General features: G+C 35.4%; 1 protein-coding gene across 1 annotated transcript in view; it reads right to left on the reverse strand.

Moving 5' to 3' along the window:
• Nucleotides 1–12,719: 12,719 nt before the first annotated feature.
• Nucleotides 12,720–19,983, reverse strand: part of ADGB (androglobin) — a 157,414-nt gene continuing 150,150 nt past the window's right edge. The window contains exons 35-37 of the mRNA XM_068551083.1: nt 14,699–14,794; nt 13,821–14,004; nt 12,720–12,917 (exon numbers count right to left, since the gene is read on the reverse strand). Coding sequence (XP_068407184.1) covers nt 12,732–12,917; nt 13,821–14,004; nt 14,699–14,794 — 466 coding nt within the window. The 3' untranslated portion in view covers nt 12,720–12,731. The remainder of the gene's footprint in view (nt 12,918–13,820; nt 14,005–14,698; nt 14,795–19,983) is intronic.

Genomic DNA, 19,983 nt, shown 5'->3' on the forward strand with positions numbered 1-19,983 from the left:
ATGATTTATATTATTTAACCATTTATATGTTAACTGATAAGTCTTTACTATGTAGCATATTAATTTGGAATAGTTTCCACTAAAACAAACATCATTTTTTATGAGTTTTCTTTGTCTCTGTCAAAATATATCAACCACCTACAGTGGAATGAAAGAGACATCCGTATGCTATCTGAATTGGTGATTCTGAATCAACAGTTTGATAGACATTGAAATTAAAGAGTGTCATTGTATTATATACCAGATGGGGAAGTGATTTACAGATTAGTGAATTTTTATAATTACAAAATGTATTAGAAGTGTTGGGCTTATTTGAATAAAGTTAGAATTGTCTAAAGTTATAGGTTGAATATATATATATATATATATATATATATACCATACTCTCTCTCTCTCTCTCTCTCTCTCTCTCTCTCTATATATATATATATATATATATATATATATATGGTAGAGTGATTTATTATATAGGTTCATTTCAAAAACAAATCATACTGTGTGGTGATACCGCCATCTGTGCTCATACCAAAAACAGGGATGTTTAGCCTAAAGTTCCAAGCACTTGCAAAGCCTTCAGTATGTAATGAAGCTCTTACATGAAAACACACCTGTGGTTGGAAACTATTTTATCTAAATTAAGATGAATAAAATCTGTTTTGTAATTGATTAGACAAAAACTGTTGTAACAACAGCTTGAAACAAAGTTCTTTCATAATGTTAATTTCAGAACTGTTCTGTGAAGGTCATTGAACATTTTAATTAACCTGGTATAAATAATCCCACCTAGGATATGACCCAAGCCAGGGGTCGAGGGTGGCAGCACAGTGTTTCTTGTCTGGGATGAAGTCCATTACTGTGTGGCTCTTCTTGCCACTTCTCCCTCTCTTTTCCCATTTTCAAGAGTCAGTGGATGCAAGGGCTTCTTTTGAATGAGACAGAGACACAAGGTAAATATCAGTTAACATATCAGAATATATGCAACATTTCTCATGCAGAATATATCCAATATGTGCCAATAGTTTATATTAACAGGGGGCTCCAGACTAGAAGTCAATATTTTGTGTTTTTGGAAGCTTGATTTCTAGAAGCCAGTTAAAAGTCTATTGAAGTTGTTAGCAACGTTCTGATCCCCTTAAATGAAGACTGTTCCTGGTTACATTTCAAAAAGTACTTTAATGGATGCTTTGATTTTGCAAATGGAAAAGCCACAATGTTATTCTTCAGAGGAGGTGTTGGAGACACCGAGGAGTTACATTGCTCTGATAATGATGTTTCATTATCACCAGAATTGCACCCTGGGGATTATTACTATTGACTCAGAGGCAGGCCTGTGACTGCAGAAGAGGAAAACTGTTTTCTCCACTTTTACAAGCGGTTCTGAGAAAGGAGGGGTTGACCTTGAAGTACTTGGGGGGGGTTGTAAATAGGTAGATGGTAAGAAACAAAGGAGGAAGAAACTGAATGGTAAGCCATATACTTTGTCAAAGACAACAGCCTAAGGATTGTAGGAACAATGATATGCTTTATAGCTCTACCCTGGTTAACTCAACACTATGGAGAATATTTATATGGCTATGTATTCTAAGAGAGTTATTTGTTAACTATGATCCACAGACATTACTATCTTCACCGTCCCAGCAATCTTTACTATTTTTCTACATGAGGATGATCTGAGGGGGGAAAATGACACCTTTAGAGAATATTTAGGAAATATATGGTGGGGGGCATTTCAGGTTGTCCCAATAATAGGAGAGAACTACTGCTATTTATTGGTTGAAAGCAAACTATGTTAGACATCCCTCAATGTTTTAAAGAGTTACATGGAACAGAGAATTATCATTCCTCCTATAAATGATTTGAATGGCCCGACATTCATGTAGTCTAAAAACAAGTTGGTGAACCAAGAACCTAACTTTGTAAGATATATAAAACCAAAGTGTCTCTTGCACGGTTTAAAGTTCACTGAATATTTCAGGAATGCAACCATTGTGTACAGTAAGGGCAGACTAAACACTGTTATCTCTGAAAAGGGTTGTTCACTGTTTAGGAAAATGTATCACCAATGGCAACCTCATTCCCAATATTTGAGTCACAATTACAAACCACCTGTATATCAGTCTGAAGTTGTACATGTTGCATTTTCAGTGACTTCACGTATAGGTATGAAGATCGTAATTAGTGTTTCATGTACCACGTATTTCTAGTGTAGTCACTCCAAGCATTTATACATCAATATTCATAGTACCTTATTACAAAATATTTTGATTTTATTTTTCCTTTATTTTAAAGATTGCACTCTATATTTATTTTTTATTTAGTAGAAATACTTTGTTGAATCTACCATATTGTTATCTATTTTCTGTTCTTACCAGCTTTTCTTTGTTATTTTCTCTCTCTTTCCTAACCTACTTTTGGGTTAATTGAATTATTTTTATTATTTCATTTCAATAATAACTTATTTCCTTTGTTTTATTTTTTGCTTAAAGTTTTAAAGTTAACAATATACTTTGTGAACTTGTTGGAGCCCTCATTCAAATAATATTCTAACACTTTGTGTATTATGTAAGAACATTACAGTAGTGTACTTTTATCTCCCTGTCCGTTTGATGATTATATATATGTACACATATAGTGAAATGATAACCACAGTCAACTTAGTTAATGTATCCATCACCTCACATGGTTACCTTTTTTTTTTTTTTTTTTGGTGTGTGGTGAAAACACTTAAGGTCTACTCTCTTAGTAAATTGCGAGTATACAATACAGTATTATTAACTGTAGTCACCATGCTGTGCATTAGATTCCCCGGAACATATTCATCTTATAATTAAAAGTTCATGTCCTTTTGATCAACACCTCCCCATTTCCTCTGCCTCCCAGCCCCTGGTAACCACAGCTTTAATTTCTGCTTCTACGAGTTTGACTGTTTTAGATCCCACATATAAGTAAGATTATACAGTATTTGTCTTACTATGTCTGGCTTATTTCAATTACCATAATGTCCTCTAGGTTCATGTTTTCACAAATGGCAGAATTTCCTTTTTTTAATGGCTGAAATATACGTATGTATATATATTTTTTATTTTATTTATATGTCCTTTTATCTATCTGTCCTTTATTTATCTATCCATCTGTCGATGAACACTTAGGCTGTTTCCATATCTTGGATATTATGAATAATGCTGCAATGAACAAGGGGGTGCAAATATCTCTTTGAGATTGTGTCTTTTTTTTTTTTTTTTTTTGGATATATACCTAGAAGTGGAATTACTGGGTCATGTGGTAGTTCAATTTTTAATTTTTTGCAGAACCTCCACAATGTTTTCCATAGTGGATGCCCCAATTTACATCCCCATCAACAATGCACAATGGTGGGGGACCAGAGTACTGTAGCAGCAAAATAAAATATCTAAACATGAGAATTCTACCTTGAAAACCAAGGTTTACAGAGAGTTAGGCAACAGAGGTGTAGTGGCAAAAAACAAACCAAACCAAAACAAAAAACCTTCATAAGCCAAGGTTATCTCTGAGATAGAGCATTATAGCTGGATGAAAGGTCATAGTTGATGATTACAATAGGGGAGGGAGTCCTCCATCCATAAAGTTGGGAAAGTTATTCTATACTATCCATCATACATAGGAAACTTCTCCTAATAGTTCATAAAAACAAATCTTTTTTAAAATAGTGGGATAGCATCACTGACAGTAAACTGACTCAGATATGCTATTAGGGGATCTGTATTCAAGCCTAAAGAGTAGAGGTAAGTGTCAAGAGCTGTGAAGGGCCTGAGACTTTACCCTACTTGAAAATTAGCAAGGTGGCCTAGAAGAATATACAAGCCTTTTGGGTCAGGCACAAAAGACTTGGCTACTTATGGCATGGCAAGCTGATGAGCTTCAAGCTCATGTCCGTTACCCTGGCCCCCAAGTTCCATGGGGGCGGCAGAAGGCCCAGATATGTGCTATGCACTGGGTGGGTTTGTGTCACAGCTGAGGAATCCCAAATTTAGAAAATCCAACACCCATATTTTATAATGGGATACAAGCAAATCTGCCAAACCTCTGTGCCAGAGGGAAACATTATTTTGCTGGAAAGCAAACAAACCTTCTCTCCTCTGAATAGAAATATTCTCTATTTCCCAGAGCTGTTCTCAGTACAAACATCCTTAAAAAGATAATCTAGGTCCCTTTCACCAAGTGCAGACACAGCAAGAAGACAGCTGTCTGTGAACCAGAAAGCAGGCCCTCACCAGAAACCAAATCTGCTAGCACCTTAAACTCGGACTTCCCAGACTTCAGAACTGAGAAATAAATTCCTGTTGTTATAAATCAAAAAAAAAAAAAAAAAAAAGTCTAGAACAAAGGTGGTTTAGTTCCTCTGCTCAAAATATATTCAGAAATATGGGAAACCCATGGAGAACTGTCTTCCACCAATAAGACAGTATGTCACTGTTTCCACATACGTTTCAGGTTATCTAACTCACTCTCTCTGAGAGGCAGCTGATGTCCCTACTGTATCAGCTGCATTTATCAAGTCAGCATTTCAGTGGATTAGGTTTAGGGCGCAGCTTAGGAACACATCTTGACCCCATAGCATTTCCTTTTTATAATGGTATGTTCATTAAAAAGTTAGCATTCTAATATTCTAAAAGAAAAATATCGAAACAAGGAAAACCACCTTTAATTTTACTATCCACCATAAGTTCATGTTTACATATTAACTTTAGGCCTTAACCAAATGCAATTTTACCTTAACCATATGTAAAGATTAACTCAAAGTGGATCATATACCTTAATATAAAACTTGAAGTATGAAAGTTCTAGAAGAAAACATAAAAGAAAATACTTATGACCTTGGATGAGACAAATATTCCTTAGGTATGACACAGAGGCATAATCCATAAAAAGCTGATAATTGGGCTTCATCAAAATTAAAAAGTTTTTATTCTATCAGAAGAATAAAAAGACAAGCCATAGACTGGGAGAAAATATTTGCAAATCATGTATCCAACAAAGGGCTTGTATCCTGAATATATATAGAAGTCTAAAAACTCAATAATAAGAAAACAAACAGGTTGATGAAAAATAAGCAAGATATTTGATCAGACACATCACCAAAAGAGTTATGTGAATGGAAAATAAGCACATGAAAAGATGCTCAATGTCATTAGTCACTAGAGAAGTATAAATTAAAACCATAAGAGATACCACTACAAACCTGTTAGACAGCTAAAATGAAAAAGATTGACCATACCAAGTGTTGGTGGGCATGTGGGAGAACTGAAACTTTTGGGAATATTAAATGATCCCACTGCTTTGGAATACAGGTAAAAAGTTAAACAAAATAATCATATGCCTACCGCATGACCCAGTCATTCCACTCCGAGTATTCACCAAGAAAAATACAAGCATATGTCCATACAAAGATTTAAGCACGAATGTTTATAATGGCTTCATTTGTAATTGCCAAAAACTGAAAACAGCCTAAAATGTCCATCAATAGGTGAATGGATAAACAAATCGTTTTATAAGCATATAATAGAATACTACCAAACAATAAAAGGAAATGAACTAATAGGTACATAAAACAACATGGATAAATTTCAGAATAATTATGCTAAGTGAAAGAAGCCAGACAAAAAGAGTACATGTAGTATGATTCTACTTATATAAAAAACTAGCGAATGCAAACTAATCTATCATAACAGAAAGAACAGTGGTTGCAGGGATGAGCAAAAGAGAAGCATAACAAAAAGGCAGGAAGAAACGTTTTGTGAATGATGGATATGTTTATTATTACATCAAAACCTATTAAAACTTGTGCTCTTTAAGTATGTGCAGTTTATGTCAATTATACCTCAGTAAGCTGTTAAACATGAGGAAGGAAGGAAAATAGTTTGATATATTTTAAAAAATTTCTAGTGGGCATAAAATATTAAAGAACTTTCAACATGACTCTTAAAAAACATGTATAGTATGGTTTAATTTGTATAAAACTGGACATCTCTGTGTGTATATATGCACACAAATATATCTAGGAAGATGATCATCAGAATGTCAATAGTTTATCTGAGTGGCAGGATTTCAGATGATTTTTTTCTCCCTTCTTTTATACTTGTTATGCTTTAAGTTTTTTACAGTGGACATGTATAGTTATAATCAGACAAAGCAGTGAAGTTGTTTGAAAAGAAAAATAAAGACCACCATAAGAAGCTTAAAAAAAAATAGTGGGTAAAATCTGTCTAACTCTATATAAATTATTAAAGGTAATGAGATGAAAGTGAAGCAAATAACATTCAGATAGAAAATAAGAACATACCAGAGAAGTGTGTATTAATCAAAAGAAAAATGTTGTATAGTAAAAATTTTTTAAATTTTAGAGCTTTGAAAAACCAGAAATAGAAAAACAGAAAAGCTCAGAAAAGCAATAGGTTAAAAAGTATAACAAGAAAAGTAGAGAATAAAAAGGTAAAAAAAATTTAAAAATCAAACACTTGATGACAGCAATAAAAAAGATTTGACAGAAGTGATTGATGATTAAAGATAAATAATTTAATTATAAGGACAAGATATGCTTGCAGCTGAAGTTCATCTAACTTGAAGAGAATTTAAAATACCAATTACTACAGTTGAACAAAGTGGAGGTTAGGGGCGCCAACCCCCGTGCAGTCGAAAATCAAGTATAACTTTTTTTTTTTTAATATAAATTTATTTATTTATTTATTTATATTTGGCTGTGTTGGGTCTTTGTTTCTGTGCGAGGGCTTTCTCTAGTTGTGGCGAGTGGGGCCACTCCATATCGCGGTGCGCGGGCCTTTCACTGTCGTGGCGTCTCGTCGCGGGACACAGGCTCCAGACGCGCAGGCTCAGCAGTTGTGGCTCACGGGCCTAGTTGCTCCGTGGCATGTGGGATCTTCCCAGACCAGGGCTCGAACTCGTGTTCCCTGCATTAGCAGGCAGATTCTCAACCACTGCGCCACCAGGGAAGCCCAAGTATAACTTTTGACTCCACGAAAAACTTAACTACTAACAGCTTATTGTCGACCAGGAGGCTTATTGACAACATTAAACAGTTGACTGACACATATTTTGTATGTTATATGTATTATATACTGTATTCTTACAATAAAGTAAACTATATAAAAGAAAATGTTATTAATAAAATCATAAGGAAGAGAAAGTACATTTACAGTACTGTATTTATTGATAATGTAAATTTACATTGTCTGTTTACAAGGTGAATCGTCTGTCAGTACCTAATACATCAGTATTGTATATATGATACAAAACACTGTAGATGTTATACTAATTACTAACACGACATCAAAAATGAAAAGATAATGTGAAAAAGAAATTTATATTTATTTACAGGTATAGCAATTCATGCATTGATAATAAAGCAGCAGCAATATGATTGCTTTACGGTAGCCTAATGTAATTAATACAAGTGCTTCATGGCAGCTTAGCCTATACACTCATGAATGAATCGACATAAAATTTTTGTGACATACAGTATTATAGTCATATTCATAATACAGTATCGGAAATACTGTTAACAGTTTTTGAAAAGCCATTTACCTGTGATGATAGGCTGACAGGCAGTTTCTTCAATTACGAGAGAGGCATACTGTATAGTAATATACTATAATTCTTTGAAAGCAAAGTTATAAAACAGTAAGAAAACTAATACATATTAATTTTATATTAATTATCACTCACCATATGTCTATGTAAGCATAGGCTCTCCCCTTCAATGCAAATCTTTCACAGGATGTCCTACAGGATGAATATTTAGGCGACAGTGATGATGATGATGACACAAAAGCATCTCATGCAGTGCTTGACATACAGTTATTAGATTTTCACACAAAGACACACACATACACAGCAGATAAGTTTATTAACCGTAAGGCATGATGATTATGTACCATCCATTAAGTGGAAGTGGATCATCATAAAGGTCTTCATCCTTATCATCTTCACGTTGAGTAGGCTGAGGAGGAAGAGGAGGGGTTGGTCTTGCTGTCTCAAAGGTGGCAGAGCTGGAGGAGGTAGAAGGGGAGGAGGAGAGGCAAGCACATTAGGTCTAACTTTACAGAAATACATTCTAATTTCTGTCTGACTTTTTTGCTTTTTCATTTCTCTAAAAGTTTCTGTATGGTTCCAAGCCTTCTTCTACTGTTTGCTTTAGTTTCAGTGCCCGTATCATAGAAAGGTCCATGTTGTAAAATAAGTCAGAAGCAGTCTTGAATAATTGGAGCCCTTCTGCCAGATTGTCTAATGTCAATCTGTTTTCTGGCACTGCTTCTTCTGTGTCTTCTTCCTCCTCATCTGGCACTGGTTTGGAAGCACTCATCTCCACCAAGTTGTCTTCTGTGAATTCCTCTGGTGTGGTATCTGTTAGCTTTTGAATTTCTCCAAGATCCTTGTCTTGAAATGCTTCACCCCACCCCACCGCATTTTTTTACCATATTCACAATCTCTCTCATGATTTCCTTGATTGGCTCTGTCGTAAATCCTGTGAAGTCATGCACAACATCTGGACACAGTTTTCTCCAGTAGGAATTTATTGTATTGGGCCTTCTGGCTTTCACAGCTTTCTTCTATAACAACGATGGCACATTCAATGGTGTAATTTTTACAGACTTTCATGATGTTCTCTCTATTCGAGTTCTCTTCTATAGCATTAATAATCCTTTCCATAGAGTCCTGTGTGTAATAAGTCTTTAAGTTCCTTACTGTTACCGAGTCCAAGCTTGTACTGCTCACATCACGACAGGCAAATAAGTTGAGAGACAAGGTGCTGGGCAGGGACTAGAGACTTTATTCAGAAAGCCAGCAAACTGAGATGGTGGTGGAATAATGTCCTAAAGAACCATCTCAACTTGGAGTAGATTCAGGCTTCTTTTATGCTAAGGGAAAAGGGGAAGTGGGAGGGCTCACGATTAAAGGGTAAAGGCAGATTGCAGACTTTTTGGAGCCACCTGGCCTTCAAGGGAAGCATGACATTTCTTTGTGCTTCTGCTTGCTCATGTTGGCCGGATCACAGGGCTCCTGCAAAACCTTCAAGTTGTTAGCAGTTATTTTTACTTTACCATTCTTATCTCTGCTTATTTGCAAGGTTTCTAGGCTGAAACCTTATCGACAACAAGTAATAGCCATAACTAACCCTGGACCACGGGATGGGAACTTTCTTTGGGAAACTTACTGAGCTATTTGGGCACAAGCAGTGTTTCTCTAATGTTTAACTCTTGACATGCAGGACTAAAGTAATAGAATATATAGGCTAAAGAATGAGGGAGGCAGTTTCAACAGGGTTTTAGTTCTGTTCTTCCTCTGTTACATTATGACCCCTTGATCTAGAGCCTGCATTAGAGCTGTTGTGTTTGAGGGGCAAGTAGACCACTTGAACACCTTCGATGTTGAACTCATGGGGTTCTGCGTGGCCAGGTCATTGTCCAAATATCAAAATAACTTTAAAATGCAGTCACTTACTGGCAAGGTACTTCCTGACTGACCAATCCAGAAGAAGGGGTTCCAGTGTCCAGGCCTTCTTGTGATACAACCAAGGCTGGCAGCCGGTGTTTATCTTTTCGCTTCAAGGCTTGGGGGTTAGCAGCTTTATAGATAAGGGCAGTCCTGATAAACCCAACTGCATTTGCACAGAACAGTAGCGTTAGCCTGTCCCTTCCTGCTTTAAAGCCTGGTACTCGCTTCTCTTCCTTACTAATAAATGTCCTTTGTGGTATTTTTTTTTCCTAGAATAGATACTTTTGTCTGCATTAAAAACTGTTCAGGCAGATATCCTTTCTGTTCATTTATTTAATGGCTTTTGGGAACTTGTCTGCTGCCTCTAGGTCAGGAGAAGCTGCTTTCCTGTCATCCTGACATTTGTTAAGCCAAACCTCTTTCTAAAATTATCAAACCATCCTTTGCTGGCATTAAATTTCCAGCTTTAGATCCTTCACCTTCCTTTTGCTTTAAGTTGTCATATAATGGTTTTGCTTTTTCTTGAATCATATTAGAGTGTATGGGCATGCCTTTCTTAGAGCAATCCTGCCCCCACAGAAAAGCTACATTGTCAATACAAGATAAAAAGGCATTTCTCAAAAACTGCAAAGTTTTCCCACCTGCTGGCATAGCTGCAGTAATGGCTTCACAAATTTCATTTTTTTTTTTTTTTTACAGTGGTCCTTATTCTGGATTCATTTATCTTGAAATGTTGGGCAATTGCAGCTGCAGACCCCAATCTATGGTACATATTAAGCAATTCAACTTTTTCTTGTAACGTCAGGACTTTTCTCTGTTTCTTGGGAGCACTTTCTGCATCACTAGTGACACTTTGTATGGGTCCCCTGAGGTTATTCAAGGTTTACAGTATTGCGCTGAACGCAGTGAAAAATACTCAAATTCTATGAGAGATCATTTTTTACTGCCATATGCATTTTACTGGAGAGACTACTGCTCACATGGAGATGATTAGCATCACATGGCATTTAAAGCAGATACAACACTTGAGCTCACTGCAAAAGCAACAGGAAATGGCTACAAAATTATTACAGTAAACACTGGGTTGGCCAAAAAGTTCCTTCGGGTTTTTGTAACATCTGGAAAAACCCGAAGGAACTTTTTGGCCGAACCAATACTACAGAAAATTTTATTCAGTTATGAGTTAATACTACCTTTTTTTTTTATCATTTATTTATTATTTATTTTTATATTTATTTTTGGCTGTGTTGGGTCTTCGCTTCTGTGCGAGGGCTTAGTCTAGTTGCGGCAAGCGGGGGCCACTCTTCATCGCGGTGCGCGGGCCTCTCACTATCGCGGCCTCTCTTGTTGCGGAGCACAGGCTCCAGACGCGCAGGCTCAGTAGTTGTGGCTCACGGGCCCAGTCGCTCCGCGGCATGTGGGATCCTCCCAGACCAGGGCTCGAACCCGTGTCCCCTGCATCGGCAGGCAGACTCTCAACCACTACGCTACCAGGGAAGCCCCAAATACTACCTTCTTATGTTTGTTTATATTTCTCTTGACTGCCAAAGGCACCAGGTATGATCTGCAAGTGTTTATTTTGATGATAAATTTTAACTTTTTATAATGGATTTGTGACATTTCATGGTAGTAAATGATAACACAGACTAGTGTCTACATGTATTTTATGCATTCATGACATATCTTTTTCTTAATTTTTTTTAAAAATATGTCTAGGCTACACAGTTCATCTGTGAGTTTTTCAAATGGTTGCAAGTCTCCAAAAATTTCTTCCAATATATTTATTGAAAAATATTCATGTGTAAGTGGACCTGCACAGTTCAAACCTGTGTTGTTTGAGGGTCAACTGTACTTGACTATCCTGATGATACACACACGTACACACACATTTTCATGTAGATTAGCTTGTATAGTAAAAATCTAAAACCAAAGTCATTAGCTGGTTAAATTATGGTATATTTATACTATGGAATGTTGCACAGCAGTTAAAAAATAATAAATTACTTTTGACTAGATTTTGTATTGTATGGTGAGAAAAATCAAAATAAAGTGAAATATGTATAATTAATCAATTTGTAAAACAAGCCATGATATAAATATTGATGTATAATGACATGAGATAAGTGAAAAGTATGGTAACATCCACACTAGGTTGTTCCCATGGATTATTTGGGAGGGGCTGGTAGATAAGAGGGTTGTGAAGGAAGTGCAGGCAAAGAGTAACAGAGGAAAAATGCATGTGTTTGCATATTTAAATAAGTAGATTTACACATACATATGTATAAAGAATTAAAAGTTTAATAATAAGGAATTTAAATAAATGAAAAAAGTGAAATCATCTATCAAAGTGGAACAGCTTTGACTGGTTCAGAAATACTATGGGAATTTTCACCTGAGAAAGTCATGAATTGGAAGTGTGCTTTGGGGGCAGTTTCCTACCATGTGTCTCAGTTAAGGCACTCACTGTATTTTTTTTTTTTTTAAACTAGCATACAAGAACATGCTCTATGATGTTACAAAAAATACAATGCTGGTACACATAACAAACAAAGGATGTGTGTGATCACATTCTCTATGCCTGGGTTGCTCTGACGACTCATTTTTAGAATTCAAACTTCTAGCACTTTGAGTGTGTGCTTAACCTACAAAAGTTCTTGCCCAGTGAAGGGGGTTTGTTGACATTCTGCTTTGAAAAAGAAAAGCACAAGTCTGAAGCATACTTTTTATTAAAAATTTTTTTTAAGTTTTATTTATTTTTGGAGGTTTTTTTTTTTTTGAGTGTGTTTTTCATGCTTCAATCTAGACTCATACAGAGCGTCATCTCTACCCTGTTTAATGATTTTGAAACATATTTTTTAATATATTAACGTCTTAGTTAGAGAGAGATGAAAGAGCAATAGCTATTTTTCTCATTGTTGAATTTTTCAAAGGCAATCCTGTTGGTTCACTTATGCTCCTGTTCTGGCACTAACTAAAAATGAAGCAATTCAGAGTGACACACATACATTTTATTACATTCCAAATATTTTGAGACTATATTTTTATTGAAATTTTAAACTCAAATCATAGCTCTCTGGGAAAAACCAGTAAGTTAACATCAAAACACAGAAACTACTTCTAAGGTGGGAAAACGTCTATTTTCAATTGACCTAATACCTTATTTTCATCAAAAGGCAAAGTTATAGATAATTAAAAGTAGGTTTTCCCTCTTTGGAGGAAAAGGAGTATTGGGCATCTCCTGGTCACTTTTTCTTTCCTTTCTGTTTTTTTTGTGTGTCTGGAGCCGGGACCTTCTTTTCTGGCTCTAGCCGGATTGCGGCTTCCTCCGCAGCCTGAGATTCCAATCTTTGGCGCTCAGCTTCCAGTAACTTGTTTCTATACTCTTCCCGGATATTGAAGATCTTCTGCCGGGCTTCATCTAAGGAGTCCTAATCCGAAGAAACAAATAAACAAAAAACCCAAGCAAATAAGATCGACTGATAGAGCCTTATTATGGTTCCATAAAAAACTGCACTCCCTTTCCTCAGGCCAACAGACTCATGTAGGAAATTATTGAAGAAAGATGAAAATTAGGTTATGGTCTCAAATGTTTCTTAGTGCATAAAACATGAGATATCAAAGGGCACATGAGATTTTACAGAATGGTAAATAAAAGAGTCAGTAGGAGAAAAATAAAGAGAAAGGTGAAGAAAGAAATGAGCAGGGATTTTGACAAAGCAACTATCTGCTTTAAATGAATTCAGACATAATCTATATAAAATATGCAGCCGGTGTGTCTCTCACAGTAACTGTGCTCAATAAGTTACTAGTTCCCCATACATATTGTAACCCTGACAAAATATATCTGATTTGTACTTGAAGAACTTTAGGTGGTATCTAAATAATACCACCTTTTTTCTTCCTCTCACTTACTTCACCTTCACTTCTTAACGTGGCTGGTGCCACCGACTTCTGAGCCTTTGGGGCATTCTGTGTAGCAAACTGGGTTGACTCTTAAGAGTTTTTCTACTGCCAGCTTAGGATTTGGCTACTTCAAGTCTGTTAATGTGATCTTTCTTCAGCTACTTTCCGACTTCATAAATATTTTGCTATCGTCTCTGCTTCCATTCTTCCCATTTTGTGGATAAATTTCCAATAGTGTATTTTAGAGGGATTTTAGGGAGTGAGTAAAATAGATGTGTATAGTTAATTTGCCAATTCTCTGAGAAGCTGGGAACTAAATGTTTTCAAGACTTCTTTCTACCTGGTTACAATATGATTCTATGATACCTTTTGAATATTACAGAAGAATTTGTCAATTGTGATCCAAGTATATGCCCTTTTAGACTCACCCGCATCTCCCCGTACATCTCCAGAACTTGATCCTTTACTTTAAGCCTTTCTTCTTGCTCAATGCCACGAATGCTAAGGAGTCTGGTCCTATACTGTCGAAACTGATGGACCTCCTCTGCCTTTTGCATTGCCTGCTGCTGATTCAGCTCATCCGTTTGCAGCAGAGGATCAGTATTTGTTTTTCTTGATATAAAAACATCAACAGAGATACATAAGTCATTTGGGAACTCTAGCATGAACTTTAGCACTCAAATAATTTAAAATCATGTCAGTAGGGTGGTGGTCTGAATCAAATCAAATATCAGGAACAGAAAGAATGAATCATTATTTTTACATGGGCTAGGCTCCATTTATTAAGTCACTAATATTTTAGGAAATTATTTTAGGAAAATACCAGCAAAATTAGATGTACTATTTGAAGAGGTGTTTGTGGAATTGGTGTGCGAAGCTATAGGAATATTTTGTAGGTGTTTTCTTTTTAATTTATGAAGCTAAGTAGGTTTGAAAATGTTTTCAAATTGATAAATGTACTTGAGTAACTATCTCTATTAATCCTATTGTTTAGTTTTTAAGAAAATTCAATCTAATTAAATAATAGCAGCAGGTATGATGGGATTTTTTTGCAGCTCAGCTCACCTTAACCAGGCTACAAATTAAATCTTTACAGAAAACATTTAAATGCTTTTATAACTGACTTTTAATAAAACATTTGGTAAATTTAAGATATAAATTCTGTACTTCTAAAAATTCAGATACACTTAAAATATATTAAGCATTTAATTTCAAATTTTCTGTTGTTTAGCAACTGCCTATTGACAATCTATCCAAAATTCTATGAACACAGATGTCTGCATTAACCATGTTTATTAAAACTTACCGTACATATTGACTTAAGTCTACACATTCTAGTTTTTTTCGAATAAGTTGGGGAGACATTTCCAAAATTGTTGGGGATCGTGAATGAGGCCCTGTTGTTAAAAAAAAAAAAAAAAAAGTCATAGGCTTTCAAGAAAGAATCAACAATGACTAGCTAAACGATTGTATATCTTGTTTAAATTGACAATATTTTGGACTTGCCTTGTTTAATATGATTTTAATGTGGTTTAATGACTTTATTGAAACATAATTATATTTTACATTTATCCTCTAGCTGGTGTAACTATACTTATAGTTAAATGAAGGAGATGACAAAATGAATATAGAAAAAGATAAATATGCTCTATAAGAAGAGTAACAAAATTACTCTAATTACAGTTAAATAAAAGCAGAAACCTAAAAAGGTCATACTTTGTTACAAAATTTCATTATAAACAAGTTAAATAAACTAATATTTAAAGAGCTTGGTCTATCTGTGAAAGCTATGCGAAGCACTATGGAGGTGGGATATAAAAATGTTTTAAGACACAGTATCCTATCTTCAAGAAACTTTTAGTCCAGTAGAGTAGGCAATATATAACAGGTGAACGTTGAGAATCAAATATCGGGAGATTTTTTACCCCACGGACTCAAGAACCCATGAGAATAGTTTTAAGAAAGAAATTTTAGAGACTAAGATATTAACCATTCAGCCTTTCCAGCCCATTTAATCTCTCTTTTAAAAAAATTATTGAAGTGTAATTTACATACCATAAAATTTACCAATTTTAAAAGTATAATTCAATATGTTTCAGTAAATTTACAGAGTTGTGCAACCAGCACCAAAATCCTGTTTCAAAACATTTACGTTATCCAAATAAATTCTTTTGTGCCCTCTTAAAGTCACTCTGCATTCCCAACACAAGCCCCAGGCTTTCTGTCTCTGTAGATTTGCCTTTCCTGGATATTTCATGCAAGTAGGAATCAAAAAATTAACTTTTTAAGAAACTGTCAAATCATTAGTGTTTTGATTATTGTTAGCTTCACAATAAATTCTGAAATCATGAAGGTAAAATCCTTCCTCTTGGTTCTTTATCAAAATTATTTTGGTCATTCTGGGTATTTGCATTTTCATATAAGTTTTGGGATCAGCTTGTCAAATTCTGTAAAATGTCTACTAGGATTTTGATAGAAATTTATAGATCACTATAAATTTGATCTATCTGAATTCAGTATCTAAACTCAGATACACTGAATTTATAGATCAATTTAGGGAGAATTAATATCTTACTATATTGAGTCTTCTAGCCCCAAAGCATGGACTGCCTCTCTCTTTACAGCTTTCAAAATTTCCTTCAGAAATGTTTTGTAATTTTCAGTATACAGGTCTTGCACTTTTGTTAAATTTATTTCCATATATTCATTATTGATGCTATTGTGAATGAAACTGTCTTCTTAATTTCATTTTTTGATTGCTCATTGAAATGTAGAAATAAAAATATATTAATCTTCTATCATGTGACCTCACCAAACTCACTTGTTAGTTCTAGATGATATTCTTGGTTCTTTTCCCATGATTTCTTAGGATTTTCAATATACAGGATCGATTTGTCTGACAACACAGTTTTATTTCTTCCTTTCCGATATGGATGTATGGTTAAAGTGGACATCCTACGTTCTTGAAGGTTGAAATCACTATATCTGCTTTGTTACACAGATGTCTTTATTTAATTTTTGGCTTACTTTTTGCTTTTCCTGACCAGTGTCACAGTTTCAAGCAGCTGTGATGTTGGCTATTCCAGTTGTTTGCCACCAAGTTCACTATTCCTTGCAACAATATCCATGGGCATAGAACTTTTCCATGGAGCCTCAAATCAGGTAAATCCTTTTTAGCACTGGCAGCAAGACTGCTGGTTCTCCTGGCTACCACGCTACAGACCTTGGGGCTGATGAGGGAACCTCACGTTAATATGCAATAGTAGGTAGGCTAACTGTGGTAGACAGACTAATGGACCTCCGAGGACATCCATGTTCTAACCTCTGAAGCCTATGAATATGCTACCATACAAGGACTTTGCAGATGCAATTAAGGATCTCGAGTTGGGAAGATAATGCTGTATTAGTCAGCTGGGCTAAACCCTTGTAAGGGAAAAAGAGAGGAAGGTAGAAAAGATAGAATCCAAGAAGGAGATGAAGTGATGGTCATAGAGGAAAGAGAGAGAGGGGGAAGGAAAGAGAGACAGAGAGATAGATAGACAGAGGGATTTGAAGATGCTATGCTGCTGGCCTTGAATATAAGGAGGGAGCCGTAAGCGAAAGAGTCAATGGCCCTAGAAGCTGAAAATGGAAACCGATCCTCTCCAAGGGCCTCCAGGAGGAATGCTGCCCTGCCAACAGCTTAACTTTAGAATTTCTGCCTTCTAGAACTGCAAGTGTTAAGTCACTAAATTTGTGATTATTTGTTACAGAAGTAACAAGAAATTTATCCAACTAAGTTAATTTATATTTTTTTGTTTTTAATTTTAATAAATATTTTTCATTTAGTTGTACACCCTCAGAATTTTGAAATGTTTCTTAATCTTTTCCATTTTATCATTGCTTTTGGGGAGAGGATACGTCAAGTCTTCTCTCTGCCATGCAAAAAATCCCGCCCTCCCACAGCCTGTTTAATCTTGCTTTTCACGTGTGGTTGTAATAGTCTCCAGGAATATTGTAAAGTGTTTAATTTATAACAACTTGTTAAAAGGGATTATTCATAGAAATATAAAATAATGTAAAACTTTAAAAATGTAAAAAACAGTAACATCAAATTAATTTTCCATTTTTCAAAAATATCTTGCTTTTATAGGCATGATACCCGTGAGAAATAAATATAGTAGTACAAACCCCAACTCTGCTCCATTATTAAAACATAAATTCAGTCATGTTTTTCACTTTAAAACATTAAATAAAACATTCCTGAAATATTGCATCTTATATACAATATGACTCTTCTAGAAACCAGTGGTTAATAACTTTTCTTTTTTCATCATGGTTGCTCTGTGATCTTAGATTTCTAAAGTTCATTTGTTTTCCTTATGAGCCTATCTACTTTTGTTGCATATATTTTTGGCATTTCAAACTTGAATTGTTTCTGTAAGACACCAACTCCGCTGACTCTGACTGGAAAGAAAATGTTTTTGATTAATTGGATGTTTGCGTTCTTTTGCATACTGCCAAATAATATGTATTTAAACAGGGAGGGTGTAAAAGGGGAAGAGAAGGTTAATCTTCATTTTCACTTATAAAACTGTTGTATCAGAATAGCGTGTAAGTGTAGTATGATCTTGGACCTCTAGAACAGTGCAACTCCAAGTGTGTGCCCATGCGTGCATGTGTGTGTGTGCGCGCATTGTCCGTCTGCAAACTGGTACTCTGTGGGATAAGTTCTGAAAGTGAGAGTATGCATTTAGAGATATTTTTACAGCAATTGGTCATCACTGGGTCATTTTATTATATTTTATAAAAGTTTCAGTTTGCAACAGAATCGGCAGAAAACTTCATCATAGATTGTAAGAAAATAGCTGTTTAAAAGAAATGGTGAAGAATAGTTTGACTGATTGTGAAGACTGGGGAAAAGATTGGGACTAAAGACAAAGATCACCTCCAACCTTTGGAAGAGGCACTTTCCACAGGCCTCCAGAAATAAAAGGGAAGTTGAAAGCAAAGTTTGAACTCTTGACCTTGATGATGGCTTGGTGTTGAGAAAGAATGCATAAGAGTGAAATCCGTAATGATATTATTTACATGTCCTCTGGCATTATGAAGGAGGTTGTTCTAAGTTACCTACTATATGTGAAAATAGAAAGTAGCAAGAATAAGGTAGCATTTTGGAAGTCACAAATAAATGAGTACATAAATATACATATATGTATATGTGTATATGTATATAAATGTAGAGGCCAGAGCATGTAAATCTCTCACAAGGTCTGTAATCTCCTATGGGTGATGCTTTCTCAGGAGTGAGGGCCAATTTGTGGTGCACCAACAGCAGAGGTGGGAGCAACACACAAAGTTCCAGAGAACAGCTAGATAACCGGACCCATGATTTTCAAGCAGGATTCCTTCTACAGCAACAGTACCTGGGGTGCATGGCAGTGCGTCAGTGCTATAGGATGTACTAGACCCATACAACAGCACACCTCTTCTTGGTGGGAGGGGGAGTAAATTTCGTGTTGATGGTGTGTAATTCAACTTATCATCTTATATTAAAATAAAATTGTAATAAAACATCCTTAAGAATGCTTTGAAGCAGTTTTTGCTTGAGGACAGGCTGCTTTGGCCTCTAGGTCTTCCATCCCTGCTCACTCTTATCTTTCCTCTCTGTTTCCTGACCCCTCCTTATTACCCCAAAATGCACCCGAATAAGGGGTTAATATCTAAAATATATAAACTGTTCATACGACTCAATATTAAAAAAAACAACAACCAAACAACATGATTAAAATGGACAGAAGACCTGAATAGACATTTTTCCAAAGAAGACATACAGATGGCCAACAGGCGCATGAAAAGATGCTCAACATGCTAATCACCAGAGAAATGCAAATCAAAACCACAATGAGGTATCACCTCACACCTGTTGAATGACTGTCATCAAAAAGACTACAAATAACAAATGTTGGCAAGGTTATGGAGAAAAGGGAACCCTTGTACACTGCTGGTGGGAATGTGAATTGGTGAAGCCACTGTGGAAAACAGTCCAGAGGTTCCTTAAAAAACTAAAAATAGAGCTACCATATGATCCAGCAATTCCACTCTTGCGTATACATCTGAAGAAAATGAAAACACTATTTCCAAAAGATTCATGCACCCCAATATGCACATGTTCACAGCAGCATTATTTACAATAGCCAAAATATGGAAGCAACCGAAGTGTCCATCAACAGGTGAATGGATAAAGAAGATGTGGTATATATATATATAAAATGGAAAACTTTGTGTTAGAATAGAGATTTTAGAACATTTTAGAAACCAAATATTTAAAATTTGTTATAAAAGATGTAGTATGCTATAGATAAAACAAAAAATCTATTTTTAGTGACAATTGTATATGCGATCTGTGCAATTTTATTTTTAGTATTCGTAGACACAGAAAACTATGTGAAAATATAACTGCTACTTAAAAATTAAAAAAAAATTTTCCCACTTTTACCTTTAGGTTAAGTATTTAGTAATCAGGTCCTTGAGCAGATTACCAACTCTGATAATCAAAATGAAGACCTATAAACATATTTTTCTGTGTTTAACCCTAGCCATCACGTGCTT

This window comes from Eschrichtius robustus, chromosome 9 (assembly GCF_028021215.1).
Source record: "Eschrichtius robustus isolate mEscRob2 chromosome 9, mEscRob2.pri, whole genome shotgun sequence".
Lineage (NCBI taxonomy): Eukaryota > Metazoa > Chordata > Mammalia > Artiodactyla > Eschrichtiidae > Eschrichtius > Eschrichtius robustus.